The 26,597-nt window shown below is 36.4% G+C and overlaps 1 protein-coding gene across 7 annotated transcripts in view; it reads left to right on the forward strand.

Moving 5' to 3' along the window:
* Positions 1-26,597, forward strand: part of Bbx (BBX high mobility group box domain containing) — a 220,786-nt gene that overhangs the window by 151,469 nt on the left and 42,720 nt on the right. For 4 of the 7 annotated variants that reach the window (XM_063224901.1, XM_063224902.1, XM_063224900.1 and 1 more), the window contains 3 exons: positions 1,597-1,677; positions 3,767-3,841; positions 11,144-11,224. In XM_063224901.1, coding sequence (XP_063080971.1) covers positions 1,597-1,677; positions 3,767-3,841; positions 11,144-11,224 — 237 coding nt within the window. The remainder of the gene's footprint in view (positions 1-1,596; positions 1,678-3,766; positions 3,842-11,143; positions 11,225-26,597) is intronic. The other 3 variants (XM_063224896.1, XM_063224897.1, XM_063224899.1) reach the window with 3 other exon arrangements.

A 26,597-nucleotide genomic window follows, 5' to 3' on the forward strand; every position in this document is an offset into this window, starting at 1 on the left:
TTCCAACAAAGGACTGTCCAAACCTTTGTGTCTTCTAATTTCAGGATTTGTTAACATTCCTTTGAGTGCATTTTGTGTGTCCATCGTAGGGCATTTGGCATAACACACCAAATAGCCAAGTGACAACAAGGGAGTCAAGTTTTGCAGCCAAACTTCAGGTAGCAAATTAATTAAAGATTCTGTACCTTATCTGTGATGCTTGTCACTATGAAAAGCTGGTCATTAAGAATCCAGAGATGACAATTAAAATTTTAAATGCTTGCTCCCATTCAGTGACCTATGACATTGCTAGAAAAACACATCCCCAGTGCTTAATGAAAGTTCAACTGAGAACTGTTTTCAGGAGCATAACTGGCAACTCCTCCTGTAGAATTCAGCCACCTGATAAAATCACATATAGCTATTAAAATTAAAAGGCTTAAAAATGAGCATTCATACTATACTGCAATATTTATTTTCATGAAAACATTATCTACATATATAACCGAGGATACATATTTACAGCTCAATCCTATTAGCTTGTATTTGGTAAATAACATTGTAGGAGTATTTCTTCTCCTTTTCAAGAATTTGCATGGATACTTTTAGTTAGAAAACAAGTTATTTAAATGTGGTTTTAGCAAAATGAAAGACAGCTATTTCCCTGCAGACAGTCCAACTTCATCATTCAGAAAAGTAGGGAAACAACATACTGATTTGGGATTTAGAAAACCTGTTGTCCACTTTCATTAGTTCATTTAACATATACTTATTAAATATCTACATTGTCCCAGAGAGTGGTACAAAACTCCTGGACCTGGATGTCCATAAACAAATACTTACTTTTGTATTTGTACCACTGACTAGTAGGGAGGGCGTCACCTAGTTCTCTGGTCCTAAATTCCTCCATCTGTAAAATGAGAGATTATTGAATCAGAAAGTTAATTAAATCTTTGACTTTGTAATATTTTGTGCCTCCTGTGTCTTTTGTATGACAGTTAACTAAGTGATTATGTCATCCAAATACAGAAATGGGCTAGTTCTACGTGTGGAGATAAAGGAGGAAATGTATATTCTATCCTGAGAAGACTTGATTAATAGAATTTTTTAAAGTTCTGTCTTAATGACTGTTGTAAATAATTAAGATATAATTACGATAGGCTAAATATTTACCCAGTAGCAAACAAGACATAAACAGTAAATAATAGAAAATACATAATACAAGAGAAATTGCTCTTAAGTAAATAAGTCCTTCTTGAGATTAGGACTTGTGTTATAAGTACATGAAAACCCTGATAACAAGAATTTGAATTTAGTTTTATGTTCTCAGAAGAGTACTGTCAGGTCTCGCCATGTTTAATAGCCAGGCTGAACACTTTCGGTGTCGTGGCAGAAAGCCAAATGATAAAATTACATCTTTGTAGACATTTTCTTTAAGGAAGGTACTGTCCATCACTTTTTTTTTGGCATTAGTCACTTGTATTTTTGTTACAGTTTTGCTTCAGCCTAGAAACAAGCCATTGTTTTGTTAAGATTAAATTTTTTAGGTGGCATTTGCCTTCTGCTGCCTTTCAGAAGCTCTTCCCGGGATGCCTCATCCACCTTTCTCTGTTTCAGATATCCTCTGGTGCTTGCAGGCCTGACATTTCCGAATCTCCTGAATTGCGTCAGAAGTCACCATTGTTTCAGTTTGCCGAGGTATCGTAGTTTTTTCCTAATCTTGAGGGAATTGTAAAGGAAGCTTAAATTTGAGCTGATGACAGGACAATGAAGAATTCAACTTAGCTCAGTTAGCCATACATCAGAAAATAGTCAAATCTTAGAAAAGATTACTTAGAATTCCAAAGTTCTTAACTAAGGAATAACTGTGTGTGAAATCTTGTTATTAAATTATACTAAATATTTCTGCACTGCAACCTAGGATACAAATGAATTATTAGATATTTATTACATATTTGTTTGATACATAGGGAGACAGAATTGGCACATAGCTGTTGCCTATTCATTTCTTTTTATGAAAAGTACATTTCCCTCCTCTCTTTCTTGTAACTATAGCATGACGTAGCAGTTGTAGAAAGTCTTTTGGTACAGGACAGACCTGTTCACCTCAGTATGCCTCTTAGAACTGGTTCAGAGATTAATGTAGTTATCCTTGATATCAGAGGTTGAAACACTTCCCAAAATACCTTTGCTCGTCCTGGAACTCTATATGAGCTCTCATGACTTTCTTTTTTTAAAGCTTAGACCACCTGGTCTCCTCTTGCTTACTTGAATTGTCTGTCACTGTATATATTCTCTTTCTGTGTCTGCCTTCGTAGCATTTGCCCATCTCTCACAGTTTTATAATGAGGATCGTGTTTTTAGTATTGGATTTTTTGGTCCTGGCACATTAGGCCAGTCCTTTGAGACTGTTTACAGTATTCCCAAATGCCTTGATGATAGCACCAGAATCTCACACTATGTATTTACTCACAATATTCATAATCTGGCTCTTTCTGCCTCTATGTGAAATCTGCCATGACGTGCAATTTTTTACATTTGTTGTTTTATTGTTTCTTTTGTGGAGGCTTAGTGGGAATATCTGAAGGAAGACCTTCCCAGTTTATACTTCCTAGTACTTCGGGAAAATTCCCCTGGGTACATATGTGTACACTTTAATAGCTGCATATGATATCCTCAGGAAATTACTGTGTATGTATGCAGTTTGAACAAGTAGACTAATGCAATTCCACTTTTTTTTTTTTTTTAAATTCATGGCACTGGGAATTGAGCTCCATCCCTACCCCATTCCCCTTTTTGAAATTTTTATTTTGAGGCAGAGTTTTCCTAAAACACTGAGTTGTCAATCCGGGTTCAAAATTATAATCCTCCCTCCCAGAGTCCTAGCATTACAGGCACATAGCCCCTTTAATTTCACTCTTAAATATCTTCAAATCACTTGGTCAAATTTCTCTTCATGATGATTTGTTTATAATTTGCTATTCTAAGAATGATTATTTGTCTAATTCAAAAGAAATAATTAAAATTTTCCAAATGATGTCAGCAGTAAATAAAATCAATATTTTGGTTTTACTAATAATTTTTTGTCATCCCTAAATATCTCTCTGATACTGTATTACTACATGGTCCATAGTTTTTCTAATTTTTCTAGAAGTCACTTTCCTGAAGAATGCCTTTTTAATTTTAGTGTTAGGATTAAGGTTCTTGTATTGTCTAGTAGGCTTATTTTTTTCTCATCATAATTTTATAAAATGAGAAATAGCAATTTACATTTGGGAAAAATAAATCTCAAAAAGTTTTGCTCAGCTGCCAAGGTCATGCAGCAGAGCTAAGGTGTAGTCTCAAGTACCAGGACCCATGTCCGTATGCTTCTCTTGTGGTGCTTCACAGCTGCCTCTGGCAGAGAACAGCTTGGAAGGAATTAGGTGGAAGGAGAGAGAATGACTGACCTTACTTACAGCCTCCAGCTTTAAATAATATATATCTTTAAAAAGTAATTGAAACAAGGAAATTCATTTTAACAGGTCTCCTTAACTGCTATTTGATACATACCCGATCTCCTTACAAGGGTCATGGCAGACAAGCCTAACTCTTTTTCTTCTTTCCAACCATCTGTTTTAGACCGGGCCTTTGTTTTGCATTATCATTTATACTCCTTCTAAAAGGGATTCAAGGTGATGACTCATGTCTTAATCTTCATCAGTTTCTATAGTAAAAACATGGCAGAATCTAGTAGCCTGATAAGGAAAATGTCCTTGAACATTAAAAATTACTTGTTTCCTTTCAGATATCTTCAAGTACATCCCACCCTGATGCGCCTACGAAACAGTGTCAAGCATCGGCCTTGTTTCAGTTTGCAGAGGTAAACAGCCCCCTACTTGCCTTTAATGCATATTAATGTCAGGAAACTTGAGTTTAGGAAATGCTGAAATGGAGTTTAAATGATGTGCAGGGAACTTTAGGCATGACTCTTGCCATTACTGACTCAGTACACAGAATATTCATGGCTTTTTGCTGACTGGTGTAGTTGTAGCCAAATCAACTCTAGATTTTATACCCATTTTATAAGCATTTGTTAAGGTTTCATTCAGAATAGACACTTGCCAGTAATTTATTTCAACTTACCTTGTTTTTAGTTTAAAAACTTGGAAAAACCACTGACAACATGAAAAACAGAGGATCTTAATTTTTTAAATGTTTCCACTACCAAAATGAGATGCAATAATTCGTGAATAACTCTTCCCAAAACAGATGCAGGGGTAAATAAAATCTGTTAAATCATCGGCACTTAGCTTTCAATGTGATGTAGCTCCAACTAGTGTTTTTATTAGTGTTTAATTATAGTCTAAGTCCAGTCAGTTCTTGCAGGATCCCGGATTTCTTTGGTTTGCCAGCCAGAGACTGCATGTGCGTGTGCATGCATTCACACACACACACACACACACGCACACACACATGCATGCACACACACGCACGCGTGTATGTGAAGTATTTTTTTTTTTTTGGTAGATTGCTAAAGAGGAAAACCTGATATGCTTGATCTTACCACAAAAGCCCTGACCTCAACCCTCATTTTGAATAACAAATTGTATGTAGTTTATGAAGATGTCACTTGCTTTAGGTCTTTCTCCCTTTTCCTTTTTATTAATTCCAGCCAAAAGTATATTATCAGAAACTAAGCAATGTTTTATAAGATTGAGAGTAAATGACAAGCAGGCCTACTCTGTTTAATATTGATGAATTGAATCACTTTGATTCATTTGAATACAGAGTACTGCATAAACATTTTAAAATGATATCCTTTTGGTAGGAGAAAACCTAGCATCTTTGAAAATGAGAAAAAATTACTTTCAGCTCTTACGTCAAAAATATAAAAAATAAAGTAGCAATATTAATTCTGCTTCCTTTTGGGACAGTTGTGTCAGCCACTGACTTTGTACTATCAGTTGACCTACTTATGATTTAGGCATCTCTATCACAGATGCTGAGGGCCTTGCTGTAAAACTAAGAAAAACAGATAATGTTATCACTTTGCAAAGAATAAGTTGCTTGATGAATCAGAATAAATTAAGATTTTTATCATAATCTTCCATTCTGATAAACAGGCTGTTATTTTCACTGTTTGAGAAAACAGTTTTACATAACACCTTTTGTTTTTCTTCACTGTTGCTACCAACTTATTTGATTCTAGTAAACGTCAGGGGTTAAAAATGAATTTTGATGTGTTGATTATTTATTTTTAATATTGATGTCTGAGCCAGGCCCATCTAACTTGGCAGAAACATTTCCTTTGAAACAATTTATTTGCCTATATTCTTTTGGATTAAATTCTTCACTGTGTAGCATGAATATTACAAAGGTATAATGGCTCATCTTTGACACACCTGATATTTGCATATGTATTAACTACTAAGAGTATTGAACCTAATGTAAAATGTCAGCATGGAACATTTCGGCTGGAGTTGGTGCATGTCTAACAGCATGATTAATTAAGTGTTATTTAAGAGATGCCGTCATCAGATTCATTAGAAGGCCCCAGAGTCCTGAGGCATCTCTGAGGGAACAGTTTGATGATGTAATAACTGCCATCTGCCGAATGAGATTCTGTGCCTCTCTTAAATGAAATAGTTTGTTCTTGATGCCCAGTAGACTCCTCAAAGGAGGAGAAGGTTTGATCCTTGTCTCTTTGTTAAGCTTTTTTTCTCCTACGGAAGAAAAGAACTTCCTTCTTGGGAGAGACTCATAAATGGAGACGTCTCTAGACGCTTCCGGTGTTGTCCCCACAGCTCAACAGCACCTGTCTCTAGGGACTCTGGGTTTTTGACATGAAGTGTATGTAGGTTTTGAGGAAGCTTAACATGGTTAATGTAAAAACTTATTCATTGTTTCAAAGGGTTAAAACAGGTATGATGATGGAATACCAAAATAAAGTGATACTTTAAAAAAGTGTAATTTTATTGCACCTTAGAATTCAGTGTAATCCTTTCCCTCCAGCTCTCAGGATACTGCTTTTCATAGCTATGTTTTGCATGATTTTTAAGCAAATTAAAGTAGGTTATTATTTAATTGTGAATTTTATGTGTCTTACAATTGAGAAATTTATAGTTCTCTAACGATATATGTAGTAGTCATTTTTTTTCTCATATGTCAAACAGAACCCCAAGTCTCAATATCTGATGTCTTATAATCTGACCATATTTTCAATCTAATATTGGACTGGTTTACCTAAGTCTAAATAAGAGCCAACTAGATGAACCAATAAAATCATCTACTAAAGTCTGCAAAAGCATAAATATTGCAGTAGAGATAGAATAAGCTATAATTATTGAGATGATATTCCTAAAGCTCTTACAATTATTTCATAAAACACCATCACCTTTGAGAAAACAAAACCTTATGACTTTTTTTTTTTTCTGATTAGGCTACAGCAAAGGTTCTCAAAGTTTAAAAAACATCAGAATTCAACTAAAAAGTTGATTCAAACTCAGATTTCTGGGTCCTACTCCCAGAATTTGATTTATTAAGCCTGAGGTTGGGTCTTAGAATTTGTATTTACAAGTGTTCTTTTAGGGAACCACAGTTTAAGACAAACGTTCTAAAGCCAGTGTGGTGGTGCACACCTCTAATTCCAGCACTTGGAAGACTGAGGCAGCATTGGCCGTGAGCTCAAGGCCAGCCTGGGATGCGTAGTGAGCTCAAGGCCAGCCTGAATTACATAGTGAGGCCCTGTCTCAAGAAACAAAGCAAGAAAAAACCAGCAAAAATTAACACTCTTATAGTTATTTTTCACCCCCAAATTATTACATTATTATTGTTGTTACTTTTCTCATATCTCTGTGGCCTCAAGGGGAAAGGGCAGATAAAAGGAAGACGTGGGTTACATACTTGAAAATAACCCAATGGACTGCTGTATATCCCTGTCCCTTTTAAGGGGGAGGGGGTGTCCTGGCCCTATCATCACCTGTTTAGAGAGAAGTAAATGTTCTTATAATTTAGGAAACAGTTCACTTTTTTAGAATGTGTTTCATTTTGTATCATTTTTAAGACTAGGTTTGCAAGATGCTTAGAAACCATTCCTGTTAATTTTATTTAAAAATCTTAGGAAGAAACTTAGATATCTTCCTTTAGAAATTAGGTCATTTATGTAATACATTTATTCAAGAAACACACTTTTTAGAAAACAATAAGACCTGAGCATTTCCTTAGGTTGAATTTTTTTTCTTTTATATAAAGCATTTGTGTCTCTGTGTTTGTAAACTGAGAAGAGTATTTTTTTCTTCTAATCAAATCTTATCATTTTAAAGTCCATTCAAGTGAACCTGTATGGAACCATGAAACTCAATAAAACGCATTTTGTTGATGCTTCCTTATGAATGTTTATATTAAAGGGAAGAAAGTAATATATCTGCTTTATAGGATCTGGAAGGAAATATAATGCAGAGACTACCTCCTGCCTCATTTCAGCCTGTCTCCCATTTCTTATTGATAGTCATATTTCATCCATATATAACTGGGACCACCAATTTGCTATCACTCTATATTCCCAGGCTCTGATTCATTAAGTTAGTCAGAATGAGCTTCCTATCTACATCTTTCGTTGTTTACAGGTAGAGTGACACATCAGTCACTTTTTAGATTTAGTTCACTGAAAACTGATGACTAAATATAATGCCGGAAGGGAGCTATTGTTTCCCATTACTTCTTAGGTCTAAAGGCCATGACAAAGCCACATATTCCTTTCTCTGCTATGTGACTTACTCTTAAACCTGGAGTATATCTGTGTATTAAATAATTATATATTTATTTTAAAGACACAGTAAATCTAGATGATTTAGATAAATAAAATTGGAAATTAAAACTTTCCTTAGGAGATGGTTACCTTGGCAGTACAAGTACCACGATGATCTTAAAAAATTAGAAGTTTGGTCACAATTGGATATGAACAGTAAGTCCAGATTTAAAACTTCCATTGTTGTGGTGAAATGCTCAATATTTTACAGAATACTAACTTGATAAAAACACCATATACTTACACAGAGACTAGTCAGCAAACATACTACAGTATATGTTTTATTGGTAGCATTGAGACTTCTTTAAAATTAAGATCAGTCATCCTTATATTGTTCATTTGTTCTCTGATTATTTTATTAATTCAACAATTATGTGTCATTTTCTCCCAAGTTACAATGTTTATAATGCCCCTCATAATTGGAAAAGACTTTCACCATTACCTAAGTTGATTCTGATTTATACCACCTGTTGGGGTGTTCCTGTCCCTTAGGCAGCATTAAAGTTAGCACTTCCCATCCAGAGTGATGATTTTTCTTAGCACTTTTGCTGTGGCTGGTGTACTGTTTCACCATTGTTTTGCTAACCTGTATGGGTGAATACTGTTTATTTGAACAGTACACAATCCTCAAAATAGAGACCATAGAGAAATTAACAGATTGCTTAGCACTGTCCAGTTATAAGAAAATGAAAAATACATAGCCATGAATAAACATTTACAAGAACGCTACTGAAGAACAACCAGAAAAAGACAATAACAAAGAGTGACCTGAGAAGTAGGGTCCTGCAGTAATAGAATTGTAGGGAAGAGTTTCCCAAAAGAAAGATAGCAATGTCACATGCTCTAGAGAAATCCAGATGGGGATTGGGCCATCAGAATTAACATATGTCCAATTTCCCACCAACTACCCCACTCTAAAAAGGAGTCAAAAGACATTTTTAAGGAACAGATCTCACCACTAAGACATTCCATGAAAATGTTATAGTTAGGAGATTCTGAAATGTTGGACTGCTGAGGTATGTTGAACCTCCCCACGAAGTCAGGCTTCCTGCAGTCTTCAGCATGGAGAAGCCTGCACCTATAAATAGGTAAAAATCCTCCCAGAGGCAACGAGGAAATTTGTTCTTCGGAATATATGAGTTCCGCCTGAAAGCCTAGAAACCGTCCTGTGCCTCCACTCAGGCAGCTGTGTGTTAACCTGGAGTTAGATAATACATCTATGTTGTCTGTGTTTGTTCACTGAGCTTCTTGGATTCCATGCATTGCATTAGATACAAGATAATATGATTTAAAAAAATCAGCTTGGGTGACCCATGAGACCCATCCTCAAAAACAAACAAACAAAAGATAATATGGTGGTGAGCAAACACAGAATCAAGGAGCAGAAACCTACCCCTCAAAAACAACAGCAGAGGGAGCCAGTGAGAGAGCTAGACAAACAGTAGGGAGCATGTGTGGCAGTGCCAGCCAATTGCTGTCCTTAAATAAGTTCTGATTTTGCAACAAGTTTAGTAGTCTTCAAGTCACTGAATTTAATAAATATTATCCTCAGATATTTTAATTTTTAATTCTGTTCAACTTCAGTGTGTTAGGAATTCTAAGGCTTTGTGTTAGAAGTCACCAGTACTAATTGTACCATAATCGAATGCATGTATGACCTGAGCATTGTCTTCCTTACTATCATGAAGACTAATCCTCACAATGTAATACGGCATAGGTATTGTTTGTATGTTATAAGTAAATGAGACTCACAGTCTAGATTATTTGTGTAAGTCAACACAGCATGAAGTACTGAAGTTAAGTTTGTCTGGCAAGAAGGCCATTTCTCTTCTAATGTACAGTCCAATGTCAGTTTAAAGGACTGGCATTTATGTTCAGTATTTCATTCCATAAGTCACTAAGTCAGTGATATTAATATGCTTGTTTTCTTTTATTCTAGTGATAAGGCGAGTTATTGAATTCAACTTGTCTAGAAGAAGTAGTAATAGTATTTATCAGTGAAAATAACCCAAAATTTAGAAAGGTTGAACTCTGTAAATTGTCATCTAAGGAAAAAAAAAATGAATGGGAATTGATTCTGTTAAAACTGATAGCACCTACAGTGAGAGAGTCCTCATAATTTTCTTAGCATAGAACCTTTATGATGGCTTCTGTAGCTTATTAAATATATGTTCCATCAAGGCCTCGTATTCAGCAGGTGTTGTAGGGAGAGTTTACACTAGTGGAGAGCACCCAGTTTCTCCCTGAGCTGATGATTCCATAAAATCCCTGTGGGACCTAGGAGAGTGACCTATGAAGAATAGCCACCAGGCAAGGTTGCCTCCTAAACTAAGTTGAAAGATAGCTCTTTTGAAAATGAGGAAGAATTCAGAAGCACAAAGACCATTTAAAAAAACTTAGAAAATAGCCACTGTAATAATGACAGAACCTTTTCTAGGACTCTTGAATATCTTTAAGAGTGTGTGTCCTGCTGGGTATGGAACTGCTCATCTGCATTCTCAGCTCTTCATAGGCTGAGATAGGAAGATTAATGTATAGCAAAATCCTGTCACAAAACAAAACAAAAAAAAAAAAAAAATAGAGAACGTGTCCATCTCAGCTGTTACTGAAGCTAGAAATCAAAAAAGGCTCTTTCATTCAAAGATGAGAAAGCACAGTGCTATTTATTTTATCAGTGCCCAGTGTTTATCCATTTTACAGAAGAGTGTGCAGTATATGTCTGAGCAACGTACCACAGTGTTCATTATTTCATTCCTTAAGTCACTGAGTCAGTGTACAATATTTACAGTGACGGTAAAATATGTTACATCTAGTGAGTCAGCATAGGTCTCTACCTATACAATTTTCCTTTGTTTTCTTCATATTTTCAGAGTCAGGGTCCGTGTTTTATATAGAGCCTCTCAGTTTCCCCAGCTTCTGTCATTGTACACACACATAAAGGACTCTCAAAAAAAATAAAATCCGGACTTCTTGTTATCCTTCCAGAGAGATCTCGTGCAAAATGACTCTAAATCTTTCTTTATTTGGCCAGTTGATGAACTAGTACTCCAATAGGAATGCAAATATACATCTTGCTTTAAGATTACAGACCTAAACTTTAAAGCCTGGAATAGGCTTCCAGGCCACACCTGTTTTTTGTTTTTTTGTTTTTTTTTTTTTTTCTTCTTTTTCGTTCTTTTTTTTCTTTCTTTCTTTTTTTAAGCTGCAGAAAATGATTATCAAAGTGATCATCCCAAGTATGACATGTTTAAAGTTATTTGGTCCTTGGAAGCAATGATATTCTCACAAACCAAGGAGAATTCCTAAATATGTATGAATGATAAAGAGTCTGGTATTGCAAGTTAATATTCTTTATATGAATTGTTTTCGACATAGATCTCTTCAAACACTTCGAAGTTGGGTGGTGCTGAACCTGTGAAACGCTGTGGGAAGTCTGCACTCTTTCAACTGGCAGAGGCAAGTTACTAAGAATATATGGAGATAAGATCTTCAGAGATGGAAGTCACACAATAATTGTGTTCCTTAAACTGTGCCATTTCATCTTTGACTGTAAAATATATCTAATTTTCAAATATGAGAGGGTAAACCTTTATTTTAAGAAAAAGAAATTTTGCCACTAAACATCATTAGGCATGGGAAAAGGTTACTCTGTGAAATTGCAAAATCTTTTTCACAGATAGTATATTAAAATAAGATCTGTGTTAGTCTCAGGTTGGTTAAGTAAGCCCAGCCTGAGCACGGAAGAGTAGCCTAGATTGTTTTCTGCTTTTCAGATCCTCCCACTATCTTTATATCTCTAGAAGGCATTGCCTTTAAATTGGGGTTTTTGAGGTTTGATTTCATGGCTTTAGTCAGCTGTGTGTTTGATGTGGCCTGGATGTTAAATGCTGCTGTTGCACACCAAAGGGTGGGGCTGAATTCTGGAGGAAGGTGCCTGAAGCAGCTGCTGCTGAGGTGGCAGAAGCAGTGGCTTTCCCTGCCAGGCTGTGACTGCCTCAGGGGGATGTGTGGAAGGAAAGTCCTCTGCACCAGACGAGCACCGAAGCCCTTTTCTCAGCAGAAACAGTAAATGAGGAAATACAAAGAGAAGGACTCTAAACCTCTTCCAGTAAACTTTCTGTTTTCTCATTTTTCTGTCTTGTCTTCGAGTTTCCTCAGATCTGTTATGAGTGATACTGATACAGGGGAAGGAAACTCCCCACCTACTAGTATGTCCGGTATGAGTTTGTGTTCTCCAAAATCAAAGAATGAATTTTAGGAACAATGGACGTTAAGAGCAGAATATATTTATTGAGAGAAAAAAAGCTTCTATCTGAGAGAGGCAGAGTCCCGAGAGGGTTGCCTAAGACTGTCTTTCTAGGAACTTCATGGGATGAGATGGGTTCAAGGTGGGGAAAACTGGGAACTTGCAAGGTAGATGGGACAGAACTGTGGTTAACCAATAAGATTAATTCAGGTAAAATTGATTAAATTAGAGACAAATGGGGAAGGAAGTCATGTGGAAAGCGGGCAATCTTACAGAGCAGTGATTCTTCCCATGGGGGTTGGGATGGTGACTCCTGCTTCCTCAGAGTGACAGAGAACTATCCAGAATACCAATCCATAGGCTATGGGTGCATTTGTTTGATCTGTTATCTTGAGGTCTGGCCCATAGCTGGAGGTATCTGTCTCCCCCACAATTTCAAGTTATCTGTGCTTCTGCACTGGCCCCTTTGAGTACTTAGCCCTGTCTCATTGCCTGTAATATTTCTAACTAACTCACCGGCCTATAGCAATACTGCCCTTTAATAAATTCTTTGTAATTTATCAAGTTTAATAAGATGAACTTGCTGTTTGCTAAAATTTCTAAATTTTATGATAGTTCATGTCTTAAAGATTTGGGACTTTTAAATATTTGTTATCTTTATCCTTTTAAAACTCAGTCAGATCTAAATTAGAAATATAAAAAATAGACCTAAAGTAGTAATGTACATACACAGTGGAACAAACTAACCCATTATTGTCTGATGCTAAGCTGACACACTTCTCAAGTAAGGCAAAATCAGACCCAAATGGAGGGCTACACACAACCAGTGAACTCTAAGAAAAACTTAAGAAGACAGCAAGTAGTAGCTCCAGAAAGAACTGTGTGAGTCAGTCTGAATTACTACTTCAGACTGAAGCCCTGGTAACCTGACAGACAGTGCCTTGGAAGAGAAATCTTAGTAAACAGACCGATGTCAAGAATTTTCTAGAATATGTAGACTATAAGATAGTTGGTTTCACAGACACAACTTTTTCTTGGATAATATGAATGTATGAGCCCTCTACATTTTTTGGTTATATAATGTGTGTGTGCAGACATGCACGTGTACACATATACAAATATACATATGGTTACTTAAATATGAAACAGCATTAAATTATAAAACTTACTATGTAGTATTTATCTTTGTTAAACCTTTTTTTAGAAATGTGTGAACCTTTGGGATATTTTGGTGTGAGGAGTACTAAAAAGATAAATTTGTCCTTTCAGTTTCTTTCAGTCATAAAAAAGGATTCCTTATTAAATCGGAACTGATTAAAAAAGAACATTCTTCTAATTTGTAGGGATGCATCCCAAATATGAAACAGATGCTATGATTTAACAGATGTTTGAATGTTGGTCTCATAATTTTAAGGGGGTAGAATGAAAGAAATAAGCCTATTCCAATCTTAGCAAATCAGCTTATACTCAGACTTAGTTTTTTATAACATTTGCGTAAAAATATATGTTTTGATGAATCAGGGCTGCTAAAAAGTAATTTGCCAAGAACATTTTCTCCCATTATTATTTGTGCTACATGACATCAATAGAATGTGTTCCGGCATAATACCCTAAAGACTTTGCAGTTTTTGTTTTCACTTTGTTATTTTTTTAGACAGTGTCTCTATATAGTTCAGGTGGCCCTAAATTCATTATGGCTGGACTGAAACTTGAGATCCTCCTGCCTCACTGTATAGGTGTACTGCATGGTGCTTGGCTCTTCAGAGTTTCTAATTAAGTGTAAATATGTGCATAGTAGATTAACTGACATCACCAAATAATCACCAGTCAGTAAATGCTTCCTTAATTTTTCTAATCCCATGTGTATTTTGATACACATTTTTCTTTAACTAGAATATTTATTTCTATTACCTCTTTTAAAAAACAAATATAATAGACTTGAAAATCTTTCCTGTTCCCTAGAACTAATACTGTTGTTGAACCTTACTGTTGTTGTCTCTTTCAAGAGACAGCTTTAAAGGTACACATCCCAAAGAGAAAGGGATAGAAAATATTTCTAATATGGGTTGGACCCCTCTCTTAGGATTTCTAATACAATGGCTACCTGCTATATAAACTTCAAGAAACATCTTAACCCACCCAGAACCCCAGATCTTAACTGATGGGCTGTCAAGGCTCATCAGGAACATCTCTCCTCTCAGTCTTGAGGAGGAAGCATAAAAGTACTGATATGGTGAATGAAACTCCCAACCTACATGTCCACAAGTTCGTGTTCTCTAAAATCGAAGAATGAATTTTAGGAACCATGGAGGTTAAGAGTAGAATATATTTATTGAGAGAATGAGAGAGACAGAAGGGGTCCAGAGCAGGTTGCCAAGGACTCTGTCTTTTCCAGGGACTTTTATAGAGCAAAATCATGGGGCGAGATGAGCTCAAGGTGGGGGAAAACTGGAAACCCACAAAGTAATTGGGCAAAAGGGGTGGCCATAACTATAGTTAACCAGTAAGATTAATAGTTGAGGTAAAACGGATTAAATTGGGGACAAATGGTGAAGCAAGTCAGTTGAAAGCAGGCCTTCTTAGAGAGTAGTGACTTCCCCAGGGGGATGGGATGGTAATTCCTGACTTTTTCAGGGTGATAGGGAATTAATTAGAATATCAGTCTTTAGGATGTGAATGCATTTGTCTGATCCTTTGTCTTGGGGCCTGGCCCACAGCAGGAGGTGTCTGTCTCCCCCACAGTTGTGAGGTATCTGCACTGGCTTCATCAAGGACCTAGCCCTGTCTGACTGCCTGTAATATTTCTAACTAACTCAGCTGCCTGCAACAGTACCTTCCATTCTTTACTCCTGTCTCATTAAGGGAAGCAGAGACAGCTTCCTGGGGGAACTACTCTTACGAATTAAGAAAGGAACATGCGAGAATTATCTTGTTCTTTGACAAAAAACAGGGAATATTTTGGGCATAAATGTATTGCATCATCCTTCACTTAATCTGACCAAGTGTAAAGAGAACTGAAGAAAGTAGGTAACAAGGAAAGACTTGGACTGGCCTGTTACCTTCTAAATTTTGACCATTTTAAGTTTTGTTTCACAAGGGCCAAGTGAATAAATAGAAAGTAGGTCAATTTGATCAGGCAAGAGGCCACTAAACAATAATATGAACAGAAGACAGACCTGGACTCTCTGTCTCTCCTGTCAGGAAATATAGTGGAGACAAGCTCCCATAGACAAGAGTGACATTTGGCTGGTTTACATCTGTATTTATTCTTGTAATCCACAAATGAGCCCCCCAAAGCCCAAACTCAAGTTCAGAAATGGGCAAGACATGTTTTTAAAAAGCAGTGCTGATTGATTTTATCCTGGGCCCAGCAACACAGTGTAGTGGGAGTTTGCAAAAGCTGTGTGTCCCCCCTCAAAACTTGCAGCCTTTTGTAGATATCACAGTTTACAAAGTAAGGGGTTAATGGAGTGGATCAAGAAATCTTCTAAGGAAATGTTTTCCTTAGCAGAGTAGTCTAGCAATAATTAACAATCCTTTGTCAGCTTATTTTAGCACCACATCTGTTATTTGTAGAGGAACAATGGTTAACATACCAATTAGGTTAGGTTCCCAGGGATTTACAATTCTTTACAGAGGGGAACATTGATTAACATATTAATTAGGTCACCCAGAGGGAAAAAAAAAGCATACAGAACAGTAGGCAGCGTTACAGGTTATAGGTACTTTGGCATAATACAAACATAACGAAGTTCTTTTTGCTAGTGTACAGCATATATGTCTTTGGAAAACATTGAAATACTGCCTATTAGTAAAAATCTTGTGATTCAACCTTCTAGGTGTGTTGTAGCAATTGTTTTAGCATTCCTAAGCTCTCCGGATCCCCCCTGCAGCTGTGGGGTATGGCAGGAGACCTGTAGGACTCTGTTTCTAAGGCCAAATCCCTTCAGATCAGTTGGCACCTCCTCCTCTTATATACAATATTTTAAATATCATTCCTGCCTGTGGCATCCCCTGAGATGTCATTCATTGACTCTTTGTTAGAGTTAGGGATAAAGAAAAAAAAAAAAAAAAAAGACATACCCATGAGCAGTTAGTTTTACCTCCACCATCTAGCTTCTGTGTCTAAACCAGAGGCTCAAGGCCAGGAATCATGGGGTGGAAAGGGAGGGATGAATGAGTAGATCTCCCCAAAATAGGGTTGTTTCTTGAAAGAAATGCCTTCTTGGTGAGAAGCAAGAAATATTTTATGCATGTACTGTTTACCACCCTTCTGTGCACCTACCTAACCAGGCAAAACACCCCCCACAAAAAAAGAGGAAGTTGGTAATAGGAACAAACTTGAATTAGGCTGCACTCTTAGTTTTAGTATTGTAAGATCTTTCTTCCTTGCCTGTGGCTCTGGTGCCAGGAAATGCCCTGGGGAAGACCCTGATTCAGGCATATGCTTGGCATTTTAATGGGTAGACTTTTATTAGCTGAAATTTGACCTGAAATTCTGGAATTTGTTCCAGGTATTTGTAAGGGATCTATCTAGCCAGAAAGGGAGATTTCTGCTGCTGTCAAGAAGTTGAGAAAAATACAGTGCTTTTCGTTTGAACTTTTGTGAGGTGTATACTGTTCAGTTAGTTACTTTAGTTCAGTACTGTAATGTACTGTGTTTCCATTCATTTTGAGATTAATCAGTCAAGGTCATATTAAGAACAACAGAGCATGCTTCCTGGAGTGATCATTGGGTATTACAGTCGCTGTAGTTGGGTACCCTGAAGAAGAGCTGGATATAGATTTATCTGTACATTTCAGAGAGATTCTATGCTTGACAACTTCTAGTGCCAACATCGTTTAATTAACAAGTAGAGAAGTTTATTCATTTATTATAACATATTAATTATTAAATATGTACTCCATGTCAGTAGCAGTAGAGCTGCACACATTTTTAGTACTGTGAGAACTAAACCTAAGAATTATTCAAGATCACTGGTATACGAATACCTTAACCTTCAAGTTCAGTGTTGGTGTTTTGGTTTATCACTAGAAGCTGAACACAAACCTCATAGTACTGTTTTTCAGTCTACCTGTAGTTTTTCTGTTATAATTTTTAATATTCTTTAAGGAGACTTTATAATTGATTTTTATACATGTAAGTTTTGGTATCTAACGTAGGATAATAATGATTAATATTTGAAAATCAACTGTGTGTTAAGCACAATTTTAAATACAGTTTATATACTGATTTAATACATAAAACTCCTCTGAGTCAAATGTTATCATTCCTATTTATACATTAGGAAATGTGCAGATAAATCTATATCCAGCTCTTCTTCAGGGTACCCAACTACAGCGACTGTAATACCCAATGATCACTCCAGGAAGCATGCTCTGTTGTTCTTAATATGACCTTGACTGATTAATCTCAAAATGAATGGAAACACAGTACATTACAGTATTGAACTAAAGGACACAAACCAAAGGACACAAAAGTTAGGTAACTTGCATATGGTCATGTGAACAGTAAGTGTTAGAGCTTAGGTAGGAACCAAGATGGTCTGTCTCCATAGGTTGTGTTCTTAAAACTCTGGGCTGTAATATCATCCTGTATGAGATGAATATAAAAGACTGTACATTTCTTGTTATAGGCATGTGAGTGTTATAGAAGTCTCGTGAAAGACAACTCACTCCTACACATATGTGTGGCTGAATACGATGACAGATGTTCAAGAGTGCTGTCAAAGAAGGAGAGCTTATATTTCCTTTTTGGAAAATGTCTATACTTTTGAAACTGCCAAGATACATCTTACATCCTTATAAAAATGCCTATTCATAAATGTGCTTGGGAAGATAGTATAAGGTTTATAAGAAATTATGAAATACAACTCTTGTCCTCAAAAAGCTGAGTCTCTAGTTGCAAAGAGATCAGATATTGAAGGTTAAGAAATACGAAAGAAAAATAATGCAGGTGATTTTAATGAATTACCCAATGACATGATGAAATTCTACTTGTGTGAAGAATGATACCTGTAGTGAATGCATGAAAGTAAGAAACGGGGAGACCAAACACAGGGCAGACAGCATGAACAAATGTTCATGGAATTGTTTAGGAAAATTAGGAGTTGGAAACTAGCAAACTTAGGGCCACCTTCCCACGAGAGAAATACTTTATTTGGCCGACATTTTGTTTTTCTGTGTCATCTTTTACATTTCAATTAGTGCCCAAATATTTTAAAACTAGATTTCAAATAAATGCAGCATTGTAACTGCTCCTGAATGTTTAAGAGATTCTGAATGCTGTGGGTCAGCCTTCCTCTGTGCTGATTAGTGACTCCCAAGCGTCACTGTTCTCCTTCTCATGCTGAGCCCTGGCTCTGAGGCCAACAGTGACTGCCATCACTAACCTGCACTTAGCTTCTTCCCTCCTTTACACCTCCCCACCCACCTCCAGTAGAGATTGTGACTTACGTGTAATGAAATGGAGAGATGAAAGAGAGAAAGCAAAGAGACAAAGCAAGCAGTGAAGGCAGGTAGACGCTGTGAGTAAATCAAGTTGGCAGGGATGGAGGTCTGTGCTGAGACTTGTGAAAGATTCAGAGTGCGTCTTTGAGTCAGATGGGAGAGCGTTTAGTGGACAGCAAAGAAACTTGTACTTGCAAGTGAGAAGGGGCTGTGGAAGACTTGGGACAGGTGGAGAGACACCGTTGATATCTGTGCATGGGGTGGGGTGAAAGCCCTCTGGGAAACCACATGCCAGAAGGTAAGAATCAGGGCAAGAGAATCTGATAGTCAGAAGGGGAGGCAGAACCAGATGCTCTACCCGACAGGTTTTGGAAGGTTCCAGTAATTTGATGATTTAGTTGATATGAGAGACAAAGAAAAAGGAGAGTCAGAGCTGAGTCTTTCTGAACCTGACTGCTGAGGAAAGGATGACTTCCAGAACTTTGACCCTGCTCCTAGAACCTACGTTAGGAACGTAGAAAAGAAGAGATGAAAGATGCCGAGGGGAAAGAGACAGGTGAGGAAATCTCAGACCCGAAGAATCAAAAAGTAATTGAGTTAGGACAGTCACTGTAGAGATGCTGAGTGTGGTCTGTGATCTCTCTGTGTTACATGTATCTCTCTTTCAGTTTATCAACCTGGTTGAAGAAAGAGGATGCTAGATGTCTCCAGATATACTCATAGACAAAGGCAAAATTATGAATCTAATGGCTTCCAGGGAATTGGAAAGCTGCCATTATATTCTCATTTGATAAAACCATTTAAAATCAAGTAGATGGATAAAGATGAATTTATCCTAATATGTGTGAAAATTAAATTGTATGGAAATTATGAATCACTTAAGAAAAGCTGCATTAAAATTACAGAAGTTATATACAATGTGGAAAGCAGTAGGAAACCCTGGAGACAACCTTACCTGATTGTGTTGGCTCCACTCACTTTAACACTTCTCTCCAATTACTGGCAGTACATGATTGAAATACGACTTATTTTAAGTTGTCTCTTGTGTCCTTATATATTATCGATGTGTATTATCCCCCAGGTACCTTAAACAAGAACATACACCTGAAATTCTCACCACAGTTTCTCCTACACTATCATCATCTAAATCAGTTGTAATACCTAAGCCACATGGAAGGGGACCTTTTATTTGAAAGTTGTTTGTTTCTTACCTTTTTATGCAAAGTTGTGGGTCTTTTTTAGAAAATACCTAGAATTTTTCATCCCTTTCCCAATTACACCAACTTGTCAGAGGAACTAAAACATAGAAGTACATTTAATGACTGACTATAATGTCTCTGAGGGAGAATTAGCAGATGGCCCTGTGGATCAAGCACCACTCCATCCAGAATCTTTAAAAATTATGTAATTTGTGAAGAAATAGTAAATAAGGATAAATGCTTCATCCACCTCATGTGGCCCAATGATTTGAGCAAATCAAGTAGGAAATTACTTAACATGCCAAGATTTTAGTGTTGAGAGATGCTGAGACCACTGTTTTGTGATCAGTTATTTTTTATCATAAAGATAATTTAATTTCCTTAGTAGCAACACCATGGTTTAGTCTCAGAAACTGTCAACCAAGGTGATTTTTTTATAGCTAAACATTCTAGTTTTATTTAATTATAGGAAAAATGCTCGTCTTGGGAAACATTGCTAAATGCCATTCTAGGGTTATGTCTATACTGTTTTAGCAGATCATAAACCAGTACAAAGTGATTGTAAATATATCTTAGCTGCAAAACATTTGTTTTGTACTAAAAAGCAAAGATTTTGCCATCGAAACTTCCTAATTAATATCAGTAGGTATGTTTTCATACTGCCCCATTTTTAACCTATGTGATGCCTTTGTAATAGACAATGAAAAACGAAGTATAATGAATAGCAAAATAATAAGGTACCCTTTAGCATGATTTCTCATTTCTTAATACCTACCTGTTAAATGGCTTCTGCTGTGGTATTATTTCTTATTTAGTATACATGATTATTTTCACTTCTTGTTTCTCTAAATCTTGCAAAAGCAGGACACATTAAAGAATGAATTAATATCTTAACATTTGTAAAAAAGGAATACATTTTTACTGTTTCTGACTCAGAGAGAGAAAAACTTGATGCAGCACGGGTTTTTCATGTCTTTAAAGAAAAGACCTCTACAAACCCTGAGCCTAATATGTGCGGTCTTACCTGAACTTAATTTGGCAGCTACTCTGAACCTGAGGTTGTGAAACTGAATCCTCCTGGTGCACATTCTGCCTCATTCCTACATTGTTCCTGTTTTTGCTTTGTAATTCATTGGAAAATAACTTTTTGCATTGATCTAATAGGTATACCTTTAAGACCATGCACAGTGTCATTTTGAGAATAAGTCATGTTTTTTTTTCCCCAGTACATCACCATCAGGCCTTTTTGGCTACACAAAACAATGAGAAATCTCAGTGTGGTGTCTGTCACAGATGTAAAATCAAGGTATTTGTAGTTGATTTTCGCTAGTGCTCTTGGGAGGCGTAACTAAGGACATTGATTGCTGATCTAGGGCTGACAGTAGCTTGCTCTTAATTATAATTGTTTTTATAGACCCATAACATACTCTTTCCTGATTTGAATCAGAAATACATTTTGAAATTCATCAATTACCTGAGAATTTAATGAACCATTCAATTTAACACAATTATCTGTTGAATGCTTTCTTTTTAAGAGGTATGAGGATATTCTTGGAGGAGAGTACAAAGATGAACAGAATACATTTTATGCACTGGGTTAATTATAAAAGTAGAGTAGTTGAGGGAACAGATAATAAATATCAAATATTTATGCCCATCATTTGGTTTAAAACATTTACATTTTAACTAATTTGAATATAAGCCATGGAAATTCTATCCATGGAAGGTGTCCTAATGATTTTCTGCTCTCACTTTTATTTTTGAATGTAAAGCAATAATAGAAGAATAAATTGTCATTTACTATAAATGACTATTTTAAGACCTGATTATCAATCAGCCTTTTATTAAAAGGCATTTTAATGAATAATAGACATTAATTCCATGTTTTCCACAATGCACTTTTTTATTTTAAAGAGAAAAAAAAGATACACAATATCAAAAACAAGAAAATGGGAAATTAACAATGGTTAGTATATTGCATGCTACCTTCAAAGTAGTTGCTCAAATTACAGGATATATTCATGTATAATTGATCAAACAATATAAGTACAAACCGCTCTCTTCAATGAACTAAAAGAGATCAGTAGTATAATTACCTTAGCTACCTTTTGTGTACATATTTTTTCCTTTTCTATTCCTTCTTGTATCCACAATGCACTTTTATTCCTTTGAGCTCACCTTGATTTGTGTCCTTTTATGTCTGTTGTGTGATTGTCTTTGCACATGACCATGTATGAGTGGATAATGTAGTTTGTGTGCACGTTCATAAGTTCCACTTGATTGTGAATATGTGCACACAAGATAAATGCAAATGGAAATAGGCTTACTTGTGTGTTTTTGATTTGAGATCTTTCTGAATGTCATTTTGCTATGTGTTTTTGTTTTTTGCTACTATAAAATCATTTAACCCCAGAAAATTACTGCAAAGCAGTCTACAAAGCATAGAGTATATTGTATGATAATACTAATATTTCTGTACTATGAAAAATAATGATATTCCTGCAATTCCAGTACTTGAGAGGCTGAAGCAAGAGGATCACTATGAGTTTGAGGCCAGCCTGAATTACATGCAAATACCTTATCTTAAACTAACAAAAGAATATTCATACTGCCATTATTCTGATATTTATTCTTCTGCCCCAGGACCCCAGCAGGGGAATTATCACAATATATTATCTTTATTCTCTGTCTTGGTTACTTTTCTTTCATTGTTGAGACAAAATACCTGATGCCAGGGCCGGGGATATAGCTCAGTGGCATAAGCACCTGCCTTGCAAATGCAAGATTGTGAGTTTGATCCTCCGGTACCAAAAAATAAAAAATAGCTGACACCCAAAATTAGGGAAGGAAAAGTTTATTTATCTTACAGTTTTGGAAGTTTCAGTCCATACTCAGCTGGCTCCAAGGCAGGATGGTGTGGCACAGGGGTAGCTGTTCATGGTGGCCACAAACAATAAGAGCAAAAGGACAAAAGAGGAAGAAACTCAGCTTCTTCCCTCCTTTACACTGTATGCCAGCTCCGCCCTTGGGTAGGTGCAGCACTCACACCACTAATCCCAGCGCTAGACAACAAACCAATCACAAACACTAGATTCAGCCACCTCCATGAATCCATGAGGCTTGGGGCACCGTCTAGACACAAACCATAACATTCTGTACTGCACAGTATTTCAAGTCCTATTCATGTGCACTCACGTCACAGTAAAGCAAAAAATATCAACATACCTGTTTTATAGATTGGAAAACTGAGGCACAGGAAGGTATAAGGAAGTCTCATAAATAATCTTGTTGGTAGTGACTGTCCCAACCAAAATAGCCAAACAGTGGCAGGGCCCATCTTTAGGTTCTGTACAATCTGGCATCACTTCCTGATAGTATCACTGCCTTTTCAAACTACATCTCAATATAGAATCTGCCTACCTCCAAGGGTAAGGCATCTTGTTAGAGTTACTCTCCCATAACTGTCCCCGGATTCTGTTTGTGTCTTGTGAAAATGCTTAATGTGGCTGGAGGAATCAAGTATCAAAAACAGAAATCATGGAGACTATCCACAGTGTTTTTTGTTATGACAGATAGAAAACTGAAATGCTTGTAAGAAGATGCTCAGAATGAGGATATATTAGAATGGGAAAACCTGGAGTTGAATATATTCTTTAGACTTAAGGAAAAGTGAGATTCAAATTTGGGAACTGCACATGTAAATAGGCCCTAAAATAAAGCCTGTGATCTCAATCAATCTCTCTTCTTACACACACACCCTTCAGTAGAAGAATAGAAAATGTATTTTCAAATTGTGCTCACCTATACGGTATACTAATTCAATCATTGTAAAAGAATATGAAACTTGTATTATGAATAAGGAATGTGAAATAGTGGTACCAAATAGCAGGAAGAATATTCTAAATTCCGGTATGAATTATATTTGGCAAAACCAAACAAAAAACCTTAAGGCTATCTTTTAACTATTTAAAACTAAAGATAGAAGAAAACTGGCTACATCTAGATGAGAGCCATTTAATAAGCCTTACAAAAACAAAACAGAAGACAAAACTGTATAATCAATGTCATCACAGGCCACCATTATGGGGTAGGGGTAAGAAAAATTATGTTCAAACCAGCAAGTATAAGTGAAAAAAAGCAAATATGTGTTAATCAGTAAAAAAAAGTTAGGGTTAACATGGTCTGTGTATATTAATTCAGGTTTTCTACAGCAGAAAAATTAGGTTGTAGGATACTACAAAACCTTGCAAATGAGATTTGTCTCACTTTTTGTAATCTTTGACAGGTTGCAGAAATAGAATCAATAAGAATAAAAAGAAATACTCTAATTTTCAAAAAGAATAAACATTTCCAAAATGTAGACTATTAATTCCTGGAAACATTTTAAATCATTCTAATAATGTTTGAACCATAAAAAAAAAAAAAGATGAAAACAGGGAATTTCCAGTTTGTCTGATAAATGCCATTGTTGCATGTGCTGGCCCAGAATCCATTTGCCCAGCTCGCTGCCTTACGTCCCAAATGGCTGCACACTGCCTTTCCTCTGCCCCTGTGTTTCCAGAATCCACCTGGATTCAGCCTGTGGGAGGCAGAGGTAAGATTATGGGATGGCAGAGAAAGAGGTGAGGGTGCATCAAGAAGGGTGAGGAGGTGTCAGGGTAAAGCAAACGCAGCAGCAACTCTTCCGTGTTCCAGCGGCTTGCAGAACGCACCCCACCACCCCCCTCCATCTTCTGCTAGGGACGTGGCCCCAGGCTTCAGGAGCGGTTCTTTGTGTGTTTGCTTCATGCTCTTGCTAATCCCTGCTTTGCCTCCCCACTTCCCATTAGTTCACGACCTGTGCAGAAAACCTACTCCTGACATTAAACTCCTGCGGGAGTTAGGTTGTAAGTTGTTTCTCTTGCTTAGTTGGGCCCGACTGGTGTCCAAGCCAGCCTCCTTTTCTCTTTAATGTAGTTGTGAATGGCTATAAAATAGACTTAAGAGAATGCTGCCAGCCTACCATATCTACATTCTAGCAAGAGTTTTGATTTTATAATAATCTTATAATGTCTGTGAGCAGGTTAGAAAGAATGTAGACTGGATTATAAAGCAGTCCTAGATTGCTGAAATATATTAATATTGAAAAACTGCCTGGTGAAGACCTAGAAGTTTTCCAGAAGGCTTTCTCCTTGGCCATGTCTTACTCAGCAGACTACCAAAGACGTAGACAAAGACATAAAAAGTAGCTCTATTAAATGTATATGTGTTCACCCAGCAAGCTGGAAAAGAACTTAATTCAGATTTGAAAGATAAACTTTGTAAGGAAAAACGGAAAGTCTTGGGATTTACCTTAATGGCATAAGTGCCTGCCTGGCAAGCACAAAGTCATGAGTTCGATCACCGGTACCAAAAACCAAAAAAAAAAAAAAAAGGAAAGTCTTGCTGTAGATTTAAATTACAAAAATATAAAGGTGGAGAGACCAAACTTCCCACCATGTTATGTGGTAAAGAAATCTAAAATTTTAATTGATTGTAACCCCAATACAAGCTGAAGTGTGATAGGTTTTTTTTTTAAATTATTCATCTCTGTGTCCCATTAAAACATACCTAACATCCCTACAGATAGTTCAACCACTTTTCATCTGGTATATTACAAGAGGGATAGGAATATAATTTAAGAAAGATACTGTTCCACTAAAGCATCAGGTTCCCCAGCTCTTATAAAACCTTGTATCATTTACAAGTTATACTTGCACACATTTGTTCACTTTGGCCTCAAAAAAACAAAACAAAAAAAACAGTAGAGGTTGGACTGTTATCCCATTGCTTGGCACAGGTTTCTCCTGTGGACTCATTTGGTTCATTCTCGCTACATGATATTAGTCAAGCTTTTCTCACTTTCAGAACTAAGACAAATGTGTAGTGATCAAGTTTTTGTTCAATATTTTAAAAGGTTAAAACACAGCTGCCTTGTAATAGAATAACAGGTTCACAGTGCAAAAGCTGGTTAACTAATTCCCCTAAACACTGTAGTAGAGCAAATTCCTGCATGAGGAAGGTTATATCAGACACCCCTCTAGAGTAACAAAAGACTCTGGTTTGATTTTTGGTTAGTGAACAGATTTGTGATTTATAGTTTTTCATTCAGACATATTTACTTTTATAATTTCATCTCTAGCAATATAATTGTTTTTCTTATAATTTAGGATTAACATGCTCTATTTATGAAAAAACTTTTAAGAGCTGAAATGAAGTAAAGCATCACTAGTGTTTGGTGTAATTACCTACAGGAGAAATATTATGCTATTTCCCAGAATATGTCCCCAGAGTGAATATTTGCGTGTGTTCCATTTCATTCCTAGCTATGAAATCCTATCAGGGGTGATGAGAAGAATCATTCTGAAGTATATTGAAGCAGAGAATAGAGTTTGCAAAGTATTATTAGGTTTGCTAAGTTGAACCTTTAGGAATCAAGCTGTTGGCATACTGCTGTAAAAACCAGTGCCTAAATGATAAAAGGTCCCTGAAATGACCTATTAAAGGCCACTGGAATGACAGTGGTTGAAAAATCATAAAATTTACCTTGAGGATACCTTTTTGGCCTTCTTTTCTAGAACTAATATAATATCTACTCCGCCCACATGGAATAGTTGTTCATATAAGTGTAGGATATTTGAAGAGGGAAAATAAAAATTATTTCAGAATCTATACAGAAACAGCAAATTCCCCCAAAAGATTAAAACATACAGAAAAGATGAAATATGTCACTGTTTGAGAATTAGTTTAAGATAACATTTTAAATTTATTTCTGGTTAGCTTTAATAAAGGGAATTTCTTGGTCTTCATAGCCTCTTGCTTACATGAATTCCTGAAAAAGTTAGCTATGCTGTGAAACCTCAGTATTGTGAATCTTTTGTACGAATGATCTGAAAGTCTGGGCACTCTTGTCACG

The sequence above is a fragment of the Cavia porcellus genome, unplaced genomic scaffold (genome assembly GCF_034190915.1).
Source record: "Cavia porcellus strain 051 isolate PalLab524CR breed Dunkin Hartley unplaced genomic scaffold, mCavPor4.1 scaffold_15, whole genome shotgun sequence".
NCBI lineage: Eukaryota > Metazoa > Chordata > Mammalia > Rodentia > Caviidae > Cavia > Cavia porcellus.